This window comes from Spermophilus citellus, assembly GCF_964194105.1.
Source record: "Spermophilus citellus genome assembly, chromosome: 18".
NCBI classification, from domain to species: domain Eukaryota; kingdom Metazoa; phylum Chordata; class Mammalia; order Rodentia; family Sciuridae; genus Spermophilus; species Spermophilus citellus.
In genome coordinates, this window is record NC_138200.1 from 65,920,348 (window position 1) to 65,938,670 (window position 18,323).

An 18,323-nucleotide genomic window follows, 5' to 3' on the forward strand; every position below is an offset into this window, starting at 1 on the left:
CCTGTATTTGACATTGTGACTTCCCCCATAGGAGTTCCTTAATGAAAATGTGTAGAATGAAGAAGCAAATGCTTAAGTGTTTAAAAGTTTAATATGTTACTAATTTTGTGTAGAGTATATTATGATAAAAGTCCTTACTGCTTTTATTTTTAATTACAAAATAAAGATATGTTATTTTTAAACCACGCCAACAATACAGAGCATTAAAGTGAAAAATATAAGTCATCCTCCTCTCTGCTCATTAGCCCCCAGCTTGATGTTTCTCTTCTGTGCTTTTCTCTTATGGGGCATTTGTGGTTGTTATTGTGTTGTTCCATGTTCCATGATGCCGTCTATTCTACCCAGATAGTCACTGAACTGAACTTTTTGAAGCAGACATTGTTTTCATAATTACTGAAGGCACCTGCCCAAGTGAGGTTTTTCTTGTTTACTTGATTTCACCAGGGAAGCAGATATTCTGGAGGTTAAAGTGGCTTTCCAAGATCCAATGTACAGAGGATTATGGAAATTTCTGAGGAATAAAAATGTTGTCCAAACAACTTAAGTTTTTTTCTTGGTAGACATTCAGCCCCTTAATTTTAGCTGCCATGCTCTGGGTTTTTATTCAAAAAGAGGTGATTCTCATTCAGATTCTTGTAGGCCCATTGCCTTTGCACAATGGAGTACCCAGAGTACCATCCTTTCCTTGAATGGAGAGATTGGCGGGTCACCTGTCTGTGAATAGAAGAGAAGTAGGTAATTCACCTGAGTTTTTCTTCACTGTCTCTAGAGTCATCTTTTCTCCTCACTTTGTGGAGTTACAGTACTGCAACAGAGGCAAAAAGAGAGAGAGAGAGAGAGAGAGAGAGAGAGAGAGAGAGAAACTCTTCCCAACTCAGGTCTGTGTCTCCAGAGACAACCACACTGAACTGTTTCTGATTGATAAAGTAGAAAATTAGGTCTTCCAGGGGTAGCATCCTGTTTTGTCTGGAATTAATTTGTAGGCTGTTAGACACTTCTATTCAGAACCACATAAAGAGAACTTTATATCTTTTATGATTGTTCTTTTCAAGATTTTTGGTGACTGGATGTCATGAGTGTAGCGTCAAAAAGGTAGCTCCCTTAGACTTCAGAAGCTCACAGAGCATTGGGGAGAGAAACAGGCTAATTGTGCTGGATCCATTTTTAGATTAGTAGTTCTTGTAACTACTACACTGTTCATATAGATAAGTGAACAGTGTCACATATCAAGAACATGCACTTATTGGTTGCTTTGTTCAACCATGGAATAGTAGTGAGACTGGGCCAGGTGGCTCATGCTTAGCTACTTGGGAGGCTAGAGCAGAAGGATCACAATTTTGAGGCTACCCTGGGCAACTTTAGTGAGTCTTTCAGAATTAAAAAATAAAAAAGGTTGGGGCTGTAGGTCAGAAGTAGAATGCTCCTGGGCTTGATCCCCAGTACAAAGAAAAAAAATAATTACTGGGTAGTTCTCGTACACCAGGCATTGAGGCTTTACCAGTGAGCAAAACCAGTCCTCATCTCTCACATGGAGCTTATGGTCCAGTGAGGAGGACAGTTGCTAATCAGGTAATCACAGCAACACATGTATCATACCAACCTCAAAAAGGTGTCCCAAAGGTCTGGGACTGTGGCTCAACAGTAGCGCTTGCCTTGCATGTGTGAGGCGCTGGGTTCAGTTCTCAACACCACGTATAAATAAATAAAATAAAGATCTATCAACAACTAAGGGGAAAAATATTTTTAAAAAATATGTCCCAAAGAAAGGGAACAAATTCTGTTGGCATAGCTCAGGAAAGTTGAGGAGGGTTTTCAGGGAAATTGAGGTTTACAGCAGAGACAGTATGACACCGTGTGTGGTGGCCCTGTGCCTGGAGGGAGGTTGGAATGTTTCAGAGAGCTCAGCCTGTGTGTCTCAGTACAGAGCTGGCAGGTCCATGATTGTAACCACTATTAGACTTTACTGTCGTTATCCTGAGGAAAATGTGGAAGAGGAGATGAGACATTTGGCCATGGAATTTCATAATCAGGTTGCAGTTTGGAATCACACTCTGCCTTATACAGAAGGCTGTCATGGGGTCTCAGTAGCCATAAGGAGATCAGTTAGAAGGGTTCTTGAACTTTAAAAAAAATTTTTTTTTTAGTAGTAGATGGACACAATACCTTTATTATTAATTAACTTTTTAATGGGGTGCTGAGGATCGAACCCAGGGCCTCACATGTGCTAGGCAAGGCTCTACCACTGAGCCACAGCCCAGCCCAGCCCAGGTTCTTGGACTTTTGACTACGGGTGCGTAGAGGTGGAGTGGCATGGTCCAGGAGAAGGTCAAGGTAAGGTGGATTGCAAAAGCAAGAGAGTGTGACTGTCAGGGCTGGGAGATGTCTCTTCTAGCAGGGTGACATTTGAACTAGAGTTTTCAGGCAGGAAGCAGGGGACAAGGGCATGGGGGGAAGAATATTCAGAGGAACAGTCTCAAAGCCTGTGGCATCTCTGGGAAACAAAGACCAATTTGTGGCTAAAATGATGCATAGAATGAAGTGGTGAGATGGGTGTGGAGAGGAGAGGTGAGGACTAAGTGTTCTCTTGGAGCAGGTGGGTGTCTAGAAAACCACAGGTCTGAGGTGGCAGCAAGGGTCCTGGCATGGTCTTCCTCTTGCTAGGTGGGACAACTGTGGGGGTCTGATAGGGATCCTTCATGAGTGTCTAGGGCTGGATTCCTCGGCTCTCCAGATCTGGGAATCTACTCTGCAAGCATTTTAACTACCATAACTTTGACGGGGAAGTAGGACATTTCTTTTGGGGACTTCTGAGGCAGATTGATGCAAGGTGAGTAGCCCTTGAATGTCCTTAATGATAATGGGAAGAATAGTTAGGGAAGGTGACTTAAGCATAGCATTCCCTTTATTTTTGAGGGGGTAGGGACACCTTTAAAAACATTTCTTTCCGGATTATATTTCTACAAATAAAGTATTAAGAAAGGTGTCACGCATAATATCCTATGATTCTCCTGGGATTATTTCTGTTAAGGTCTTTAAATGTTACTTTTAATACTTTTGGAAGCAAATTAAAAAATTTTGAAATAATTGCATGTAATTTGTGATCCTTGGGCACCCTCTGCTGACAGAATTGCCCTCCGGGTACCCTGAGTGCTGATCCCTGTGAACCAGCCCCTAGACCAGTGTCGAACCCCTGCCCAGGTGGCCCTGTCCCGGCGCTGTCCCAGACCCCAGTGTGGGTGTGTGCACAGCTTTTTTCATTTCACCTGTGAATAGGAGTGAATAAATCATACTTTGGACAGATATTTTGCTGTCTCAGAGACTAGGTTATGTGTGAACAACAACAAAAATCCCAGCTTGTCCTACTCTGAGAGTGGTATTATCCAATTTCAGCACTGAGAGGAATTAAGCAGAATCAGTCAGAGGAACCCAGAACTTTGCCCCTTTGATGATTCATCATGTTGGGTCTTCACAGTGAGATTTCTGTTTTGTTTGAAGTTCCTTAAGTGACTGATGATTTCTTTTCAATAAACATTTATCTAGCATCTGCTTGCTGCCTGGGCCTGTGTTGGGGGTTAGGGTTAGATGCAGAAGCACATTTGTTTTTCTTCAGTGTAAGTACAGATGTGTCCCCAAAGCTATAGAGGTGCTCTCACTGGGGCCTCCACCCCTGCCTTGAAGTAGTGCCCCGGCCCCTGTCCTGCTCATCGCAGCTGCCTTCCAGTTCTTGCTGAATCCTGGCTATGATTAGCCTGGTTCCACGGACGTTCTCGTTGCTGGTCAAGGATTTGTCAGCTAAGAGCATTATTTTTTTTAATTTTTAATTTTTAATCATACATGACAGTAGAATGCATTTTGACATATTATACATACATGGAGTATAACTTCCCATTCTTGTGGTTATACATGATGTTGAGCTACCCTGGTCAGGTATTCATATGTGAACACAGGAAAGTGATGTCCAGTTCATTCCACTGTCTTTCCTATTGCCATCCCTTCCCTTCATTCCCCTTTGAGGGCATTTTTGTGTCTCTAGTCTTTTCAAGTAATTGCTCTTGGTACTACTTTGCTTCCTATCTCTGCTCTTTGTGCCAGGAACATAAACTTCCGTTTTCATCTGTGACTAGAGTTCTAGTCAGTGAGGAAGAGCTGACCTTTTTTTTAAAAAAAAAAAAAGAAAAGAAAAAGAAAACTCTTGAGAAAGCAGTCTCCAGTTGGACTGGAGGTTCAGTGCATGTGACTTAGACACTGTGGCATCATCCTGGCCATGACTCCGTCTCCACCTATTTGCCAGAGCTGAGTTTGGAAAGAGTCGGCCTCCCATCCCACAACAGACAAAATGCTTTCTTCTTTTTAAGGTGAACAGAAAGTAAAGTACGGGGCTGGGGATGTGGCTCAAGCGGTAGCGCACTCGCCTGGCATGCGTGTGGCCTGGGTTCGATCCTCAGCACCACATACCAACAAAGATGTTGTGTCTGCCGAAAACTAAAAAATAAATATTAAGGAAAAAAAAAAGAAAGTAAAGTACATTGCTGTTCTTTTTCTTTGCAGTGGCTTTTTATCTAATGGAAACAGACTTGAGTTGTATTAATTAGTTGATCACTTCTTACGAAAATGGAAACACATCTCATGTATTTTGTGTGTAAAGCCGTCTTTGTGGGCCCTGTGAACTTCAATCCTCTCAGGGCTGCCTTTCCTCTGGGAGGCAGGTCACCTACAGAGGCCTGTGTGACCCCCTTGCTGAGTGTGTGGAAGGGCAATCTTGCCTGGTGGAGGTGATGTTGTATGCCAGGTGAGCCACTACCAAGCAAAGGGAGCCATCGCCTGCCTGACAGATCTGGGCAGGGGTCAGGGAAGCATTCTGGAGTCTGGTGTGATCTGGCTCCTGTGTGCTCCCACTGCCCAGCAACTTGGACACTCAAGTTGTTTGCCCAGACTGAGCAACTGGACAGGGACCAGTGGAAGGAAATAACAAAGAGGACAGTGTATGGGTTTGTCTTGTGGTTCTAGTTTTAGGAGTGAAGATGAGTGTAGCTTGCACAACTACAGGAGACACAACGGCCCTCTGGGGAAGTCCTTCGTAATGATGAGAGCTGATTAACCCAGTGTCCCAGATGTAAAACACCTATAAAAACTTAAATCAGGTAACCAGTATACCACTTACGGTAACTTGGAAATAATTTTTATGTTCACAGAATTGGAAACTTGGGACTTAACGGATTAAAAAAGTTGGCTGCCTTCTGAAGTGTTCAGATTGATGGTCATTTCACTGAGAATGTGGAAGTGGTCCTTAAGCCCCCTTTAGGGTTTTAAGTGCCACTCTTGTGCAGTGTCTTGAATCCAACTAGCTCACATGTGTATTACATATAAGTTATTTTGTGAAATTCTTCCCTTGTTTCTCAGCAAGTGTAGCCCTGAGATCTGAAGTGGTACTAATACAAATACAGCATCAGGAGCTCCTCCCTTCCAGTTAGTGTGACACGGCCCTGAACTTTGCTGACCTGGTCAGAGCAAATGCAGTCAGCCCCAGATCTGAGGCCCGCGAGAGGCTGTTTTTCCCAGTCAGAGGCCTGGTTGTGTTGGTGGTGGTTCTCTTTATTTCCACACCTTGTCCTTGGACAGCCCCGCTGATGGCTTCACTCATATTCCTCGCTCTGTGCTGAGCTCGGCTGTCCTCACATCAGGCACTGTGAGGACAGTAGTGAGAGAGAGCAGGTTGCTGCCGCAGGAGACCTCTGCTTGTAGCTGTGCTCCTCAGCAGTGCCACAGCTCCTGTTCCCAGGAGTCTGCTCCCATGCCATCTCCTCAGGGAGGCCTGTTGATGGCACCTTGGAAGCCCCGGCCTCCTGCCTGCTGTCTTGCCCTGCTTTCCTTCCCGAGCACCTGGTGCCCGTCTGGTACGCTGCGGTTCTATATCCTAGTGGAGCTTGTAGTTTTCTGTCTCCCCAGAAGGCAAGTTGAAGGAGGGCAGGGATTGTGTCCCTTTATTCAGTGTTATGTGCCCAGGGGCTAGAACATGACAAGTGCTCATTGAACGTCTATTGACTGACTGGTTTCTGTGGTGCTGGAGATCAAATGCGCCTCACACATGCTAGGCAAATATGCCCCCGAGCCACCTCCCAGCCGTTGGCAGATATTTATGTATAAATTAATTAATAAAAGCTATGTCACAGTGGGTGATTTGGAAGTGCAGAGTCCAGTGGAAAAGAGCTTAGATAACCAGCTATTCTAAGCCAGAGTAGGAAATGCTGTCACAGGAGAGTTATGGGGGACACCATCACTCAGAAGGTTTTTTGGGAAGAGAGTTCACAAACGTGAGCCTCTGGAATTGAATTCTGCAGTGTGAGGAGCTGGCCAGGCCAGTGGGGCCCAAGAGAAGGCCCTGCACAGTGGCATGGGATGTAGGGTGCAGGCGAGTCTGGGAAGGTGTCTGGGCTGCTTTTCACCCGGAAGGTTCTGCATGGGCTTTTCCTGGACCAGTCAGGATCCCTATTGAGAAAGCACTGTGGTGGCCACATGCATTTCAGAGGCGACAGGTGAGCCTAGAGGCAGGCACTCTTACAGAGATGCTTTTGAGGAGCAAGGGATGGCTGCGTGAGGGCAGAGTAGGTCAGGTTGCCAGTGGCCATGGCAGGGGTGGGCAGCTTCCTTCCCTGAGTGCTGGCGCTGCCTTTCCTGTTGTGAAGCAGTGGGCTGTGCTCCATGTGCGGTTTAGTGGAGTGTCTTCCTCCACTTCTCGCATTGTGAATATTCTTCCGTTAGACTGTTTTCCTCCAGTATTCTCTCCCTCCCTCCCTCCCTCCCTTCCTTCCTTCCTTCCTTCCTTCCTTCCTTCCTTCCTTTCTTTCTTTCTTTCTTTTTCTTTCTTTCTTTCTTTCTTGTTTATTTTAATATTTATTTTTTAGGTGTAGGTGGACAAAACACAATGCCTTTATTTTTATGTGGTGCTGAGGATCGAACCCGGGTCCCGCCTGTGCAAGGCAAGCGTTCTACCGCTGAGCCACAATCCCAGCCCTTTCTTTCTTTCTTCATTAGTGCTGGGTTGGAACCCAGAGCCTTGTCCACTCTAGGCAAGCACTCTGTCACTGAGCCACATCCCCAGTCCTTCAGTATTTTTTTGTGGGGGAGGGGTACTAGGGATCGAAATCAGGGGCACTTAACCACTGAGCCACATCCCCAGTCCTATTTGTATTTTATTTCGAGACAGGGTCTCACTGAGTTGCTTAGTGCCTCACTTTTGCTGAGACTGGCTTTGAACTTGTGAACCTCCCGAGCCACTGGGATTACAGGTGTGCACCACTGTGCCTGGCACATTTTTAATTCTTAACTGTACCAAGCATAATGCTACCTTACTGTATCTTACAGTCCCTTGAATTTTGCTGTGGTTTAATTGTTCATGTGTCTGTGCCTTGTGGGCAGCACAGATTCTGATTCTGGCCTTTGCATTGTTCAAAGGATCTAGGGCAGAATTGGTTTCTCTGAACCTCAGGTCTTTTTCTTCATCATTCAGTCAGTAGATCTTTATTAGATTCTAAGTCTTGTGCTTAAGGCCTTGTACAAGATCCAGAACTGGAAGACATGGGATCACAGAGGTAGATCATGGTTAGCACAAGATGTGAACAGTGCTTTTATAAAGGGGCTCAGGAATCCGTGCTGAGGAGTTAGTGCCTGTGTTGAGTTTGAAGGGCAAGTGGGAGTTCATTAGAGCTGCGGAGGAGGCAAGAGCTGCCTGTGTGAGGTGCGAAGGCAATGAGTGAGTGAATGTAGACTAACTGGGTCTCAGGTGCCCAGGGAGATGAGGCTGGATGGGAGGCAGGACAGCTGTTGCCCTAGGCTAGTTAAGATTCTGTGTACACTCTGCCACCAGGAGAACCATGTGTTCTGGTTTACACCCATTGTCCTAGTGGAGCTAGTAGTGATCCTTTCATTCTGAAATGTACCTTTGATTTGGATGATAAATGGTCACCCAACTTAAAATCAGAGTTGGAGGCATTGGGCAGAATCAGCAGGGAGCATTTAAAATGCTGGAATGAGGCCAGGACACTACCCCAATTAACTGACCCCAGAGTTGCTCAGGTGTGGCCTGTGGACGTTCTGATTACAGTATAGCCTGGGTTCAGGGTTGAGAGCGCTTGTTTGGCCTTTGTCCTCTGGGTTTACCACCCACCTCAACCTCCCAGGTGAGCACCTCTGGGACTTGGTGAGCTGCTTGGATGAAAATCCCTCTCTTCAAGGTGTTCAAATCCAGAGTACCACATATTTGCCCTCAGGAAGATTTTTTGAAGTCTCAAGTTAAATTTTTCTACCAAAAGATTTTAAATCTTAACAGTGAACTTAAATATATAATTAAAGAATGGAGTGCAAACTATTATAATTTCGGCTAGTACACTGTATCTGCATAATTAAAACCTTGGGAGGACATTTTTTTTTTAACAGCTTGTGAGGTGAGAGTTGAGTTGAAGTCACTAATGGACTTCTTCCTTGGGAGCTGGGCTAGTCTCCGCTCTCAGAACCCTTTTTCTCAGAACCCTTTATGCTCAGCAGATGGTGACTTTGCAGCTTTGTATTTCTTTGACCTGCCTGTCTTATGAAACTGGCTTCTCATTAACAACTGAAGCAACTCATTAAAAGGCAAATTCTATGTGGACTTCTTTCCAAAATTGAAAGGAGAAGCAGGGCAAGGACCCACCTTCTAGTGGCCCTTGTCATTGGGCAGATGAGATTGTCCAAAGCTAGCATATTAGAAGAGTTTGTGGTCACACCTTTTTCTTCACAGACTTCCTCTAAAATGAAGCTCTGGGTTAGTGGTGTGCCTTCTTTCCTGGCAGGCGGCCTTCAGTAGCCAAGCTTTTATTGGTTTGGTTCCAGCATGTTTCATTTAGTGAAAAACCCCGTAGCACAGATGGCGCTTACAAGTTTCTGCCTGTGTAGCACTTTGTTTAGTGAAACAGGATAGTTTTGCTTCAGTGTTTTTGGCAGTAGTTGTCTGTGTGTGTAGTGAGGAATTGAGGACATGGTTGGAGAGTTTTGGTGGTAGGAAAGCCTGAGAGCAGCCAGGAGGAATCTCAGGTGACCAGGTGATGCTGGGACAGAGGCTTAGGAAAGGTGCCGGGCTGCTGCCTCGGAACAACAGAATGAAAACGCCAAATACTAAAAAATAAATATTAAAATTCTCTCTCTCTCTCACTCTTTCTTTAAAAAAAAAAGAAAGAAAGAAAACGCATGCAGCGCATTTTAGATGGATGCTGGCCTGCGGGTCTGTGGACCAAGGGATGTGAAATCTTACAGTTCTGGTGAGTGAGTGCTTACGTAGCTCTTGAGAATTCTGTCTTATAAGTGAAAAGCCTGCCCTGTGCTTCAGGAGCCGTTTTCCTAGTTATGACAGCTGCCTCAGCCATCTTTCCTGTTCAGCAGTTTTTAAGAGAATCAACCTTACTGAAGAATAATTTGATATAATAAATGTACCCATTTTCACACCACCACAGCCAACATCAAGAATATTTCCATTGCCTAAAACTGTTCCTTCCTGCCTCCTTGCTGTGAGTCCCCACCCCTGTCCAGGCAGCTAGTGAGCTTATTACCCTCCTTTAGCATGGGCCCCAGCAAAGACAGAACTATTTCTGCTACAGTTTCTTTTTAGTTGGTCTTCTGTGTCTTTTCCATTTCTGTTTCTTCTTAAGACTGGCGCTAAGGTGGTTATAGTGGATATGAAACTTGAGGGATCTTAAACTTCCACTGGGGCTCTCTCCCAGGTAGTATTTACTGATTGACTTCCTAGTTTATCATCTGCTGTCTGTGATGGAGATTCTGCATACCAAATTCTTACGTAATGAGGGCTCTATATTTTCCTGCTGTTTAGTGCTAGCAAAACAGTTAAAATTTAACTGCCACTGTGCAATTTATCTCTATTGTAGACAGGACAGGAAAATTGTTAAAAAGCGGATTTTTGTTAAGTGAGTCCTACTTGGAAACAGATTTTAATTCAGTGTCTTCATGAAAGAACTGAGAGAATATGTAGCCAAGTACATATTTTGAGAATGTTATGTCAGGTGAGAGGACTACTCTGTGTGTGTGTGTGTGTGTGTGTGTGTGTGTGTGTGTGTGTGTTCTGCTTTGTTTTGGTACTAGGGATTTAACCCAGGGGCGTTTAACCACTGAATTACATCTACAGCCCTTTCTATTTTTTATTTTTAGACAGTGTCTCCCTAAATTGCTGAGGGCCTTGCTAAGTTGCTGAGGCTGGCTTTGAACTTGTAAACTTGTAATCCTCTTGCCTCAGCCTCCTGAGTCACGGGGATTACAGGCAAGCACTACGACATCCTGCTATGAGAGGACTACTTTGTGATAGGACTTTAGTGGTCAAAATAAAATGCACAAACAAATGAAACTAGCCACCAAATGGCTGTACTTTGAGTCCTAAGAAGGAGAGATGCTGTCTCTGAGAGTGGCTTTGTAACATGGGTTGTCTGCTTTGTTCCCTTCTTTTCAGGACTCTGTGTCCTAGGGAAAAGTAAAGCAAAATTCAGTGGCAGCCAGGCAGCTGCAGTGCATTCAGTGGAGGAACAGGACTTTCTCTGCCTTCCTGTCCTTTGTCTGTTTTTGCATCTGTCACACTCACTGCAAATGGAGGTTCACTTGCCCTGTAACAAAACTGTCAGTGTCTTGAGCCCTTCTTACTCTCACAATCCCACACAGGTCAGTGTGGATAGTTGCTGCTCAGTAAATATTGTTAGTGAAGTTGCTGCTTTGCATTGACTGTCTTCAGACACCCGCAGAACCAACCACATCACTTTCCAAAGTTGAAAGCACCATGTGATTGTTCATAGATTTCAGTCAGCATCCATCCTGCACTGTTGTGATCAATAATTTTTCCTTTTGAAGCAAACATTGACTGCTTTTTTTTCTGCTTTGAGATATTCACATGCCCCGCTGTTCACCCATTTAAGTCAGTGTGCCTTTTAGTGGCTTTCAGTATATTCTCAAGTTATGCAATATCACTACAGTCAATTTTAGATTATTTCATTACCCCACAAGAAGCCTCCGATCTGTTGTGCTTATTGCTCGTTGCCCCTATCCCTTAGCTTTGTACGAAGTCGGCTTGGATTGGATTTGTCTGTTCGGGACACTTAAAATGAATGGAGACTTAGAATTTGTGACCTTTAGTTAATCTGGTTTCTTTCTCTCAGCTTTATGTTTTCAGGGTTCATCAGGTCATCACATGTATTAGCCTGATGACATTTCCAAACCCATGTTCCTTAATCCTTGTCAAATCCAGGAGATTCTTGTAGAACTGCAAGGTCGTGAAGTCCGGCATTTTATAGGTGAAATCCAGGTTTTCATCACTCAGAAAAGTTGTTTCTTCTTAATGTTTACTTACTGGAATAAGGAAATGAGGGAGGAGAAGCCCCATTTCTCAGTTTCTCCTGTGTTGGTGTGACTTGGTCATGCTGGTGGACGCTGCCTGGCTTAGCTTTGCATCTGTAAATGGGAGACTGTTCTGGAGCCTTTGTGATGGTCTTCCAGCTTGGAAACTGTTAAGAATGGTGCCAGTGGGCTGGCTGGGGATGTGGCTCAAGCTGTAGCATGCTCGCCTGGCATCCATGCCGCCCGGGTTTGATCCTCAGCACCAAATACAAAGATGTTGTATCCGCCGAAAATTAAAAAATAGAAATATTAAAAAAAAAAAAAAGAATGGTGCCAATACAAGAAATTACGATTATCTCCTGGAAAGCCTGATCTATTGCCATTGTCCTTTTTGAAGGCAAAGAATATTAATTTAGGGGCAGCCTACGTATACTTGCTTTTGAATTGCTAGAGAGGTGAAGCATTTGGAAGTTTAAGAACTCAGAATGCTGTGCTCTGGCGCCCCCTAGTGTAGGGCTCTCCAGTCACCCTCAGTTTTTGTCCTCAAAGTGGTTTCCTGTGGCTCCCTTTAGTCTGGGTAGAAAAGCTATGGGTGTGCAGGTGGTGATAAACCTGTTTCCTTCTCCCCGTCTTTTGGGCTGAGGTTGAGGAATTTATTTCTGAGCCTAATGTCTTTGTTTTTCCATTGGCACAGACACTGATGTATCCAGCTTTGCCCAGCCCCTTCCCAGGGCCCTCTGATAGCTGAGGTAGCCCCCAGTTTAATCCAAAGACAAAAACCAAGAGTGACCAAGCCAGGGGCCTGTGTTTCAGTGAGGTCCCATCCCATCTGTGTCTCCTTCCCATCTGTGTTGTGGGCTTGCCCTCTCTTTCCTGAGATATTTATTTTTTTCATGTCCTCTCTAAAAGGGGCAGAAAATAAATACATGTGAATAATATAAATTTTGAAAGTCCGGGATGGGGTGGACACACATGGTCCTTCTGCAAAAGACGAATGTGGGTGGCTGATGCCTCACTGCACAGTCAACTGGACTCTGGACGCCACAGCACATGCAAGAGGAATGCTTAGTAAGTCTCTCTCTCTCTCTCTCTTTTTTTAATGTATTTTTTAAGATATTGATGGATCGTTATTTTATTAATTTATTTATATGCAGTGCTGAGAATTGAACCCAGCGCCTCCACATGCTAGGCAAGCGCTGTACCACTGAGCCACAGCCCCCGCCCTTCACAAGCTGCATTCTTGTTCAGCTTTTTGACTCCGATGTACTGCCAACTTTGGTGGGGGTCCTCAAGACTGAGGCAGCTTCCCAGCATTTACCTTACAGCCTTGGTGGAGCGGTTGGAAGGTCAGAATTAGGGACAGCAGTGCAGACGTTCTGTAGCACGTGTGGCTTACCAGGGCCTTCAGGTACTGCTTTGTTTTGTCCTTAAAGCAACCCTTTGTGTGTCCTAGGTCCTGCACTGGATTTTGGAAACAAAGGAAAGAATGGACTTGTTCCTACTTTTTAGTCTCACTTGCTAAATTAATTGTAATTAATTCATGTGACCAGTGGCATTTCCTTCCTCACTAGAGTATGAATCCTGTGAAGTCAGGCACATCTTTATTTTATCCAAAGATGTATAGATCTTTCCCTTTATTTAACAGACTTTAAATTTATTAATCCTCCACAGAAAGGAAAACATTCCCATTCAGATAAGGAGAGGAGTAAATATGTTTTTCAGCTTTAGATTTTTCTCTTTAAAGCTTATTATTTGGAAATAATTTCAACTTTACAAAAGTTGCCAGAAGAAAAATTGTACAAAGAGGGCTCAGATTCTCCTTTACCCAGATCCACTTACGACTTAACTCCATTTGTTGAATTATTTTGGGTGCTTGAATTCCCCCTCAGAGACACACAAGGTATCCAGACCACAGACTCAGAATCAGACACACTTAATTAGACAAAATTTTCTCAGAACTCCTTTATTCCTAAATGCCTGAGTGACTTTCCTAAGGAGAGATTTTTCTCCCACGTCACCACAGGCTGCGACTCCCACCATGTAAGCTCACACGGATACAGGGTGGGCTACCGGGTGGGCTACCATGCTGTGGTCCAGATCCTTGTCCCTCATGGTGCCTACCTGTGACTCTGGATCCAGCCGGGGGCAGATATTGCATTTAGTTTTTGTTCCTCTTTAGCTTTCTGTGATCTGAAACATGATGTGATCTTTTTGAATTGCACAGTCCCCACCCTTTGCCTTTGGTAACATTCTGCATTTTGCCAAACCTAAAAGAATCTTTATTTTTGAGAGGTGGTGCTAGGGATCAAACCCAGGGCCTCTTGAATGCTGGGTAATCAATGTACTGCCGAATCACATTCTCCCAGCCCTAAAAATAATTTTTCCCCCCAGTGCTGGGCATCAATCCCTGTGTTTGAATTTCTTTGTAAACTCTTAGGTGTCACAAAACATGCTTCAGCCTTGAGTCAGATATCATTTTAGTTAAATAGTTGCCATTAAGATGGCAAGGCAGTGTAATTTATGTCCACTGGATGGAATTTGCTCTTCAATAAATATTTGGCCTCTTTTATAGTTCCTTTGGAAGGGTTGTTAAGGATTGAGCCCAAGAGTACTCTACCTCTGAGCTTCATCTCCATTCTCCACTTTGTTAAATTTTGAGACAGAGTCTTGCTAAGTTGCCTAGGCTGGCCTTGAACTTGCACTCCTCGTGCCTCAGCCTTGGGAATTGCTGGGATGACATTATGCCCTTTTTTTAAAAGACTTGAGGTTACATATGAACTCAGTAAAGTGTGTTGAGAAGTGTAATGTAAATCAATACTTCACGTTCATTTTCAGTTTTCTAGAAGAAAACCTGCCCAAAGAAAATACCTAACAATCCTATAGGACATTCTAGTTCTTTTTTTTTTTTTTTTTTTAATATTTATTTTTTAGTTGGCGGACACAACATCTTTGTTGGTATATGGTGCTGAGGATCGAACTCGGGCTGCACGCATGCCAGGCGAGCGCGCTACCGCTTGAGCCACATCCCCAGCCCCCGACATTCCAGTTCTTATCTCTATATGTCTTTTCCTCATTCTGAATTAAAATAGATCCTTTGGTATCACTGGTAAGAGAAGATACAATGGATGATTTTTAGTGCAGCATGCTCTTAGTGAATCTTAAGTTTTAACTTCACACTTGCAATATCTTAGCAGTTCCTTGGTTACTACTCTTGTACCTTTTGAATTCATTTTCTGGAATTTATAAGGAGCACTCCCCCTTCCAAAAAATGGGTATGTTATTTTTCCTTCTTTCTTTTCCTCTTCTGCCCTCCACCTTCCCTGCCCAACCTGGGGTTGAGCCCAAGGCCTCATGCCTGCTAAGCACAGTGCTCCACCCCTCACCAGAGACTGTTACTTTTCTTTTGCACTTGAGTAATAATCTGACAATAGGGTGGAATTCTTTGAAAAAAAATACTGTGGAATTCTAGGAACAAAGTAACTTCTTGAACTTTCCAAATATTTTGTCCCATTGCTTTATAGCTTTGCTGTTCTGCTCTTAAAACCTGTTGAGTTTTAAATTTAGCTCTTTACATTTAGTAGGCTAGTTTCCACACTTTCTAATAGCTTCCCCAATTCCTTTTCACCATTCCATTGCTTGGGATGTGCCTGAGTGAAATTTAAACTTTCCCCCTTGTTGCTGAAGGTAAGAAGATCTGAGATCATTTTGAGACTGTTACTTTTCACTATTACTGTTAACACATAGTGTTGTTGTGGACTTGTTGCAAGTATGTGGAGACATTTATTTGCTGGGGGCTGACCAAGAGACCTCCCTCAAGGGCCGGTCCTTTCCTGTGCAGGGCAGACTACCAGCAGAGGTGAAAATTGGTTACCATTTTTCTGCATTTATTATAGTAATGAGTATTATCCATTTATCTAATATTTAGTTTCAGGTTATTTATTTACTTATTTATTTATTACCAGGGATTAAACAAAGGGATACTTAACCACGGAGCCACATCCTCAACCCTTTTTTATTTTTATTTTGAGACAGGGTCTCACTAAGTTGCCTGGGACCTCTCTGAGTTGCTGAGGCTGGTCTCCAACTGTTATGATCCTCCTGCCTTAGTGTCTCGAGTTGCTGGGATTACAGTTGTGCACCACTGCGCGTGGCTAGTTACAGGTTATTTTTGAGGCACACATATATAAATTTCCCTTTAAGTTAATGGATTTTAAACTATGCAGAGCAGAGGACTGTTCCTCCCGCCCCCCACACTTAGTAGTTTTCAAGTAAAGATCAAGGAATTGCTGTGGAAATCACTCAACGATGGTTCTTGTCAGTGACTGACTTCTTGCAACTCCAGGAAGCATACACTGGTGGGCACTGGCTGGCGCTCATCTGTGCTTTTGCCATGTGTTTTTCCAAAAATCTGTGAAATCAAGTCTCATAGCTAGATGCTGCGTTTATCTGCTGTATGTGTCTGTGCATCATGTTCAAGTGCATTTTTAAAATTAAGAAATTACGTACTCAGAGATCATTAATCAGGATCATTAACACTTGTCTGTTTTGGATTTACCTCTCTTCCCTCTTGAAACTCATTTTCAGCTTTTTGCTATGTTAGGGAAAATTGAAATGGAGGTGGTGACATGAGTCAGCAGAAAAGTGAATGGAGGTACAAAGGCAAACCGGAAATACTGGTGGATCAGAAATCTCTCCCATCAGCAGGACTAAGCTTGCTGTACACAGTTGACATGTTTCACAAGAAACTTTGTCAATTTTAGAGTAGTGTTCTTTGACAGTTTATGGAAAAGTTTAAGATTTTTCTTTTTAGTAGTTGGTAAATAGTACACATAGAAAAATTTCAGTTTGCAGTCCTCAGTTTAAGTTGTAAAAGGATTTGGGGGATTCTGGCCCAAATATTGCATAGGATTGCTACCATCCACATAGTATTTTTGGGAGAATATAAATGATTTATATTTTTTATGTGATGGCTGATTCTCTCTCTTTTTTTTCCCCCAGTATATTTTTGGAGATTTTAGTCCTGATGAATTCAATCAGTTCTTTGTGACTCCTCGCTCTTCAGTTGAGGTAAGATAAAGCTGTTTTAGTGAATAAATGTAAATCAATACAATTAATGGTTGTATTTGCTTCTTGATTTTTAATTTGTTTTTGAATGAAGAATTCCAGTCTACAGAAAAGTACAGACTAATATGAGAAATGCCTGAACCCACCAGCTAGATTTGATGAATATTAACATTTTTCTGTATTTGCCTTATATTTTCAAAACATGAAAAAACTATTACAGATGCAGTTTGGAGCCTGTTGCCTCCATCTCATTCCCCTCCGTGCCCTGGAAGAGCTCTGTGGCAGGTGCCACGAGCGGTTCCTGACTATGTTGTTCACCTAGGCTTCATGCACATCTGTTGTCTCCAGGGAGTGAATTGTAGTGTTCTGTGAGCTTCAAAATGTCGTGTGAATGATATATTGTGTTCATCCTTTGTAGTTTATTTTAAGCTACTGTTGTATGCTTCAGCTTATCTGTGCTTATACATTTATTCTTGTTCTTTGATTTTAATTGCTCAGTACCATGGCTCTAATGCAATAGTTTATTTACATGTCCTCCTGAGGACCATTTTGGTCTTAGGTTCAGCTGTTAAAAACATAGACATAGCTTGTCCTGTCTCCTTGAGTCCCTCTGTACGCATTCTCCGGAATGTGGGGTGGGTGGCCCAGATTTGTACCCCTGGGGGAAATGCGCTTTTGTAGTCTTCCTGGTGATTGGTTACTGGTTTGCTGTCTGAGAGGTTTTCAGTCTGCATTCCCTTCAGCCAGCCTGCCGGTTTTCTTCTTCACATTTTTTTTGGGGGTGGGGGGTGGGTGGGTACTGGGGATTAAACTCAGTCAGGGGCACTTGAGCCACACCCCCAACTCTATTTTGTTCAGGATTACAGGCAGTGCCACCACACCTGGCTTTTCTTCACATTTAAAAAAAAAAAATCAATGTAAATTCTTAGTATTGGCATATTTTGAATTCTAATAAATGGATTCTCTTTTAAAAAAAAAATTTTTTTAGGGGCTCTGACTTTGCCTTGCCCACTGCAGTTGTGCTCTCAGCACCATTTGCCGAGAGCACCTTTATTTTATGTGGATTGAACACCAGTGCCTCACACATGCTAGGCAGGTTCCACTGAGCCACAACCCCAGCCCAGATTCTCATTGTTTTAATTCACATTTCCAAGATTACAGATAATTGATGCTAACTCATTATTGTCACACATCCCTTGACTCTGTAGATTTTCTCTTCTTGAGTTACTTTGTCTTTATATCTTACCTGTATTTTCAAATCATGTGGCTTATTTTGTTCTTTTGATTTGCAGGATAAATAATCTTTGGTCTTACATGTTACAGGTACCTCTTCCTAGCACGAGGCTTTTAATCATGTGCCATACACTTTTTGGGGTGTTTTGTTGGGAAAGGGGAGTATGTTTTTTAACTTTAAAGTCAAATGTGTTGATTTTGTTTTCATGTTTTCTGGATTTATAATTTAAAAAAAAAACACAATCTTGAAGAAAAACTTCTTTCTCTTCCCAGAGGGATGAAGACATTTTTGTCTGGGGTTTTTAAACTTTTTATTTCTACACTTGAGTGTGTAATACAGTCCTGACTTGTGTATTTGTGTGGCAGCAGGACTCTGACTTTCCCTTGCCCACTGCAGTTGGGCTCTCAGCACCATTTGCTGAGAGCACGAGAGCAGGGCCCTCAGGTGTTGATGGCCCTGTCTGTGTGGTTCTGCGTGCCCTGTCTGAAGTCTTCTGGTTGTCTCAGGCTTCTGGTAGAGTGGGAACCCTAACCTAATTCACAGGTGTTTGACCGCCCTGCACCCTTAATTCTTTGTTATGGCATGTTTGTGATCAGCATGCCAAATCCCATGGAGAATCTTACCAAAATTTCAGTTGAATTTTATTAAAATTATGGATTAATTT

At 43.2% G+C, this 18,323-nt stretch overlaps 1 protein-coding gene across 3 annotated transcripts in view; it reads left to right on the top strand.

Annotated features, from left to right (window-relative positions):
* The window catches only part of USP10 (ubiquitin specific peptidase 10), a 64,770-nt gene that overhangs the window by 5,906 nt on the left and 40,541 nt on the right, over positions 1-18,323 (top strand). For all 3 annotated transcript variants that reach the window (XM_081274055.1, XM_081274057.1, XM_081274056.1), the window contains exon 2: positions 16,360-16,428. In XM_081274055.1, coding sequence (XP_081130181.1) covers positions 16,360-16,428 — 69 coding nt within the window. The remainder of the gene's footprint in view (positions 1-16,359; positions 16,429-18,323) is intronic.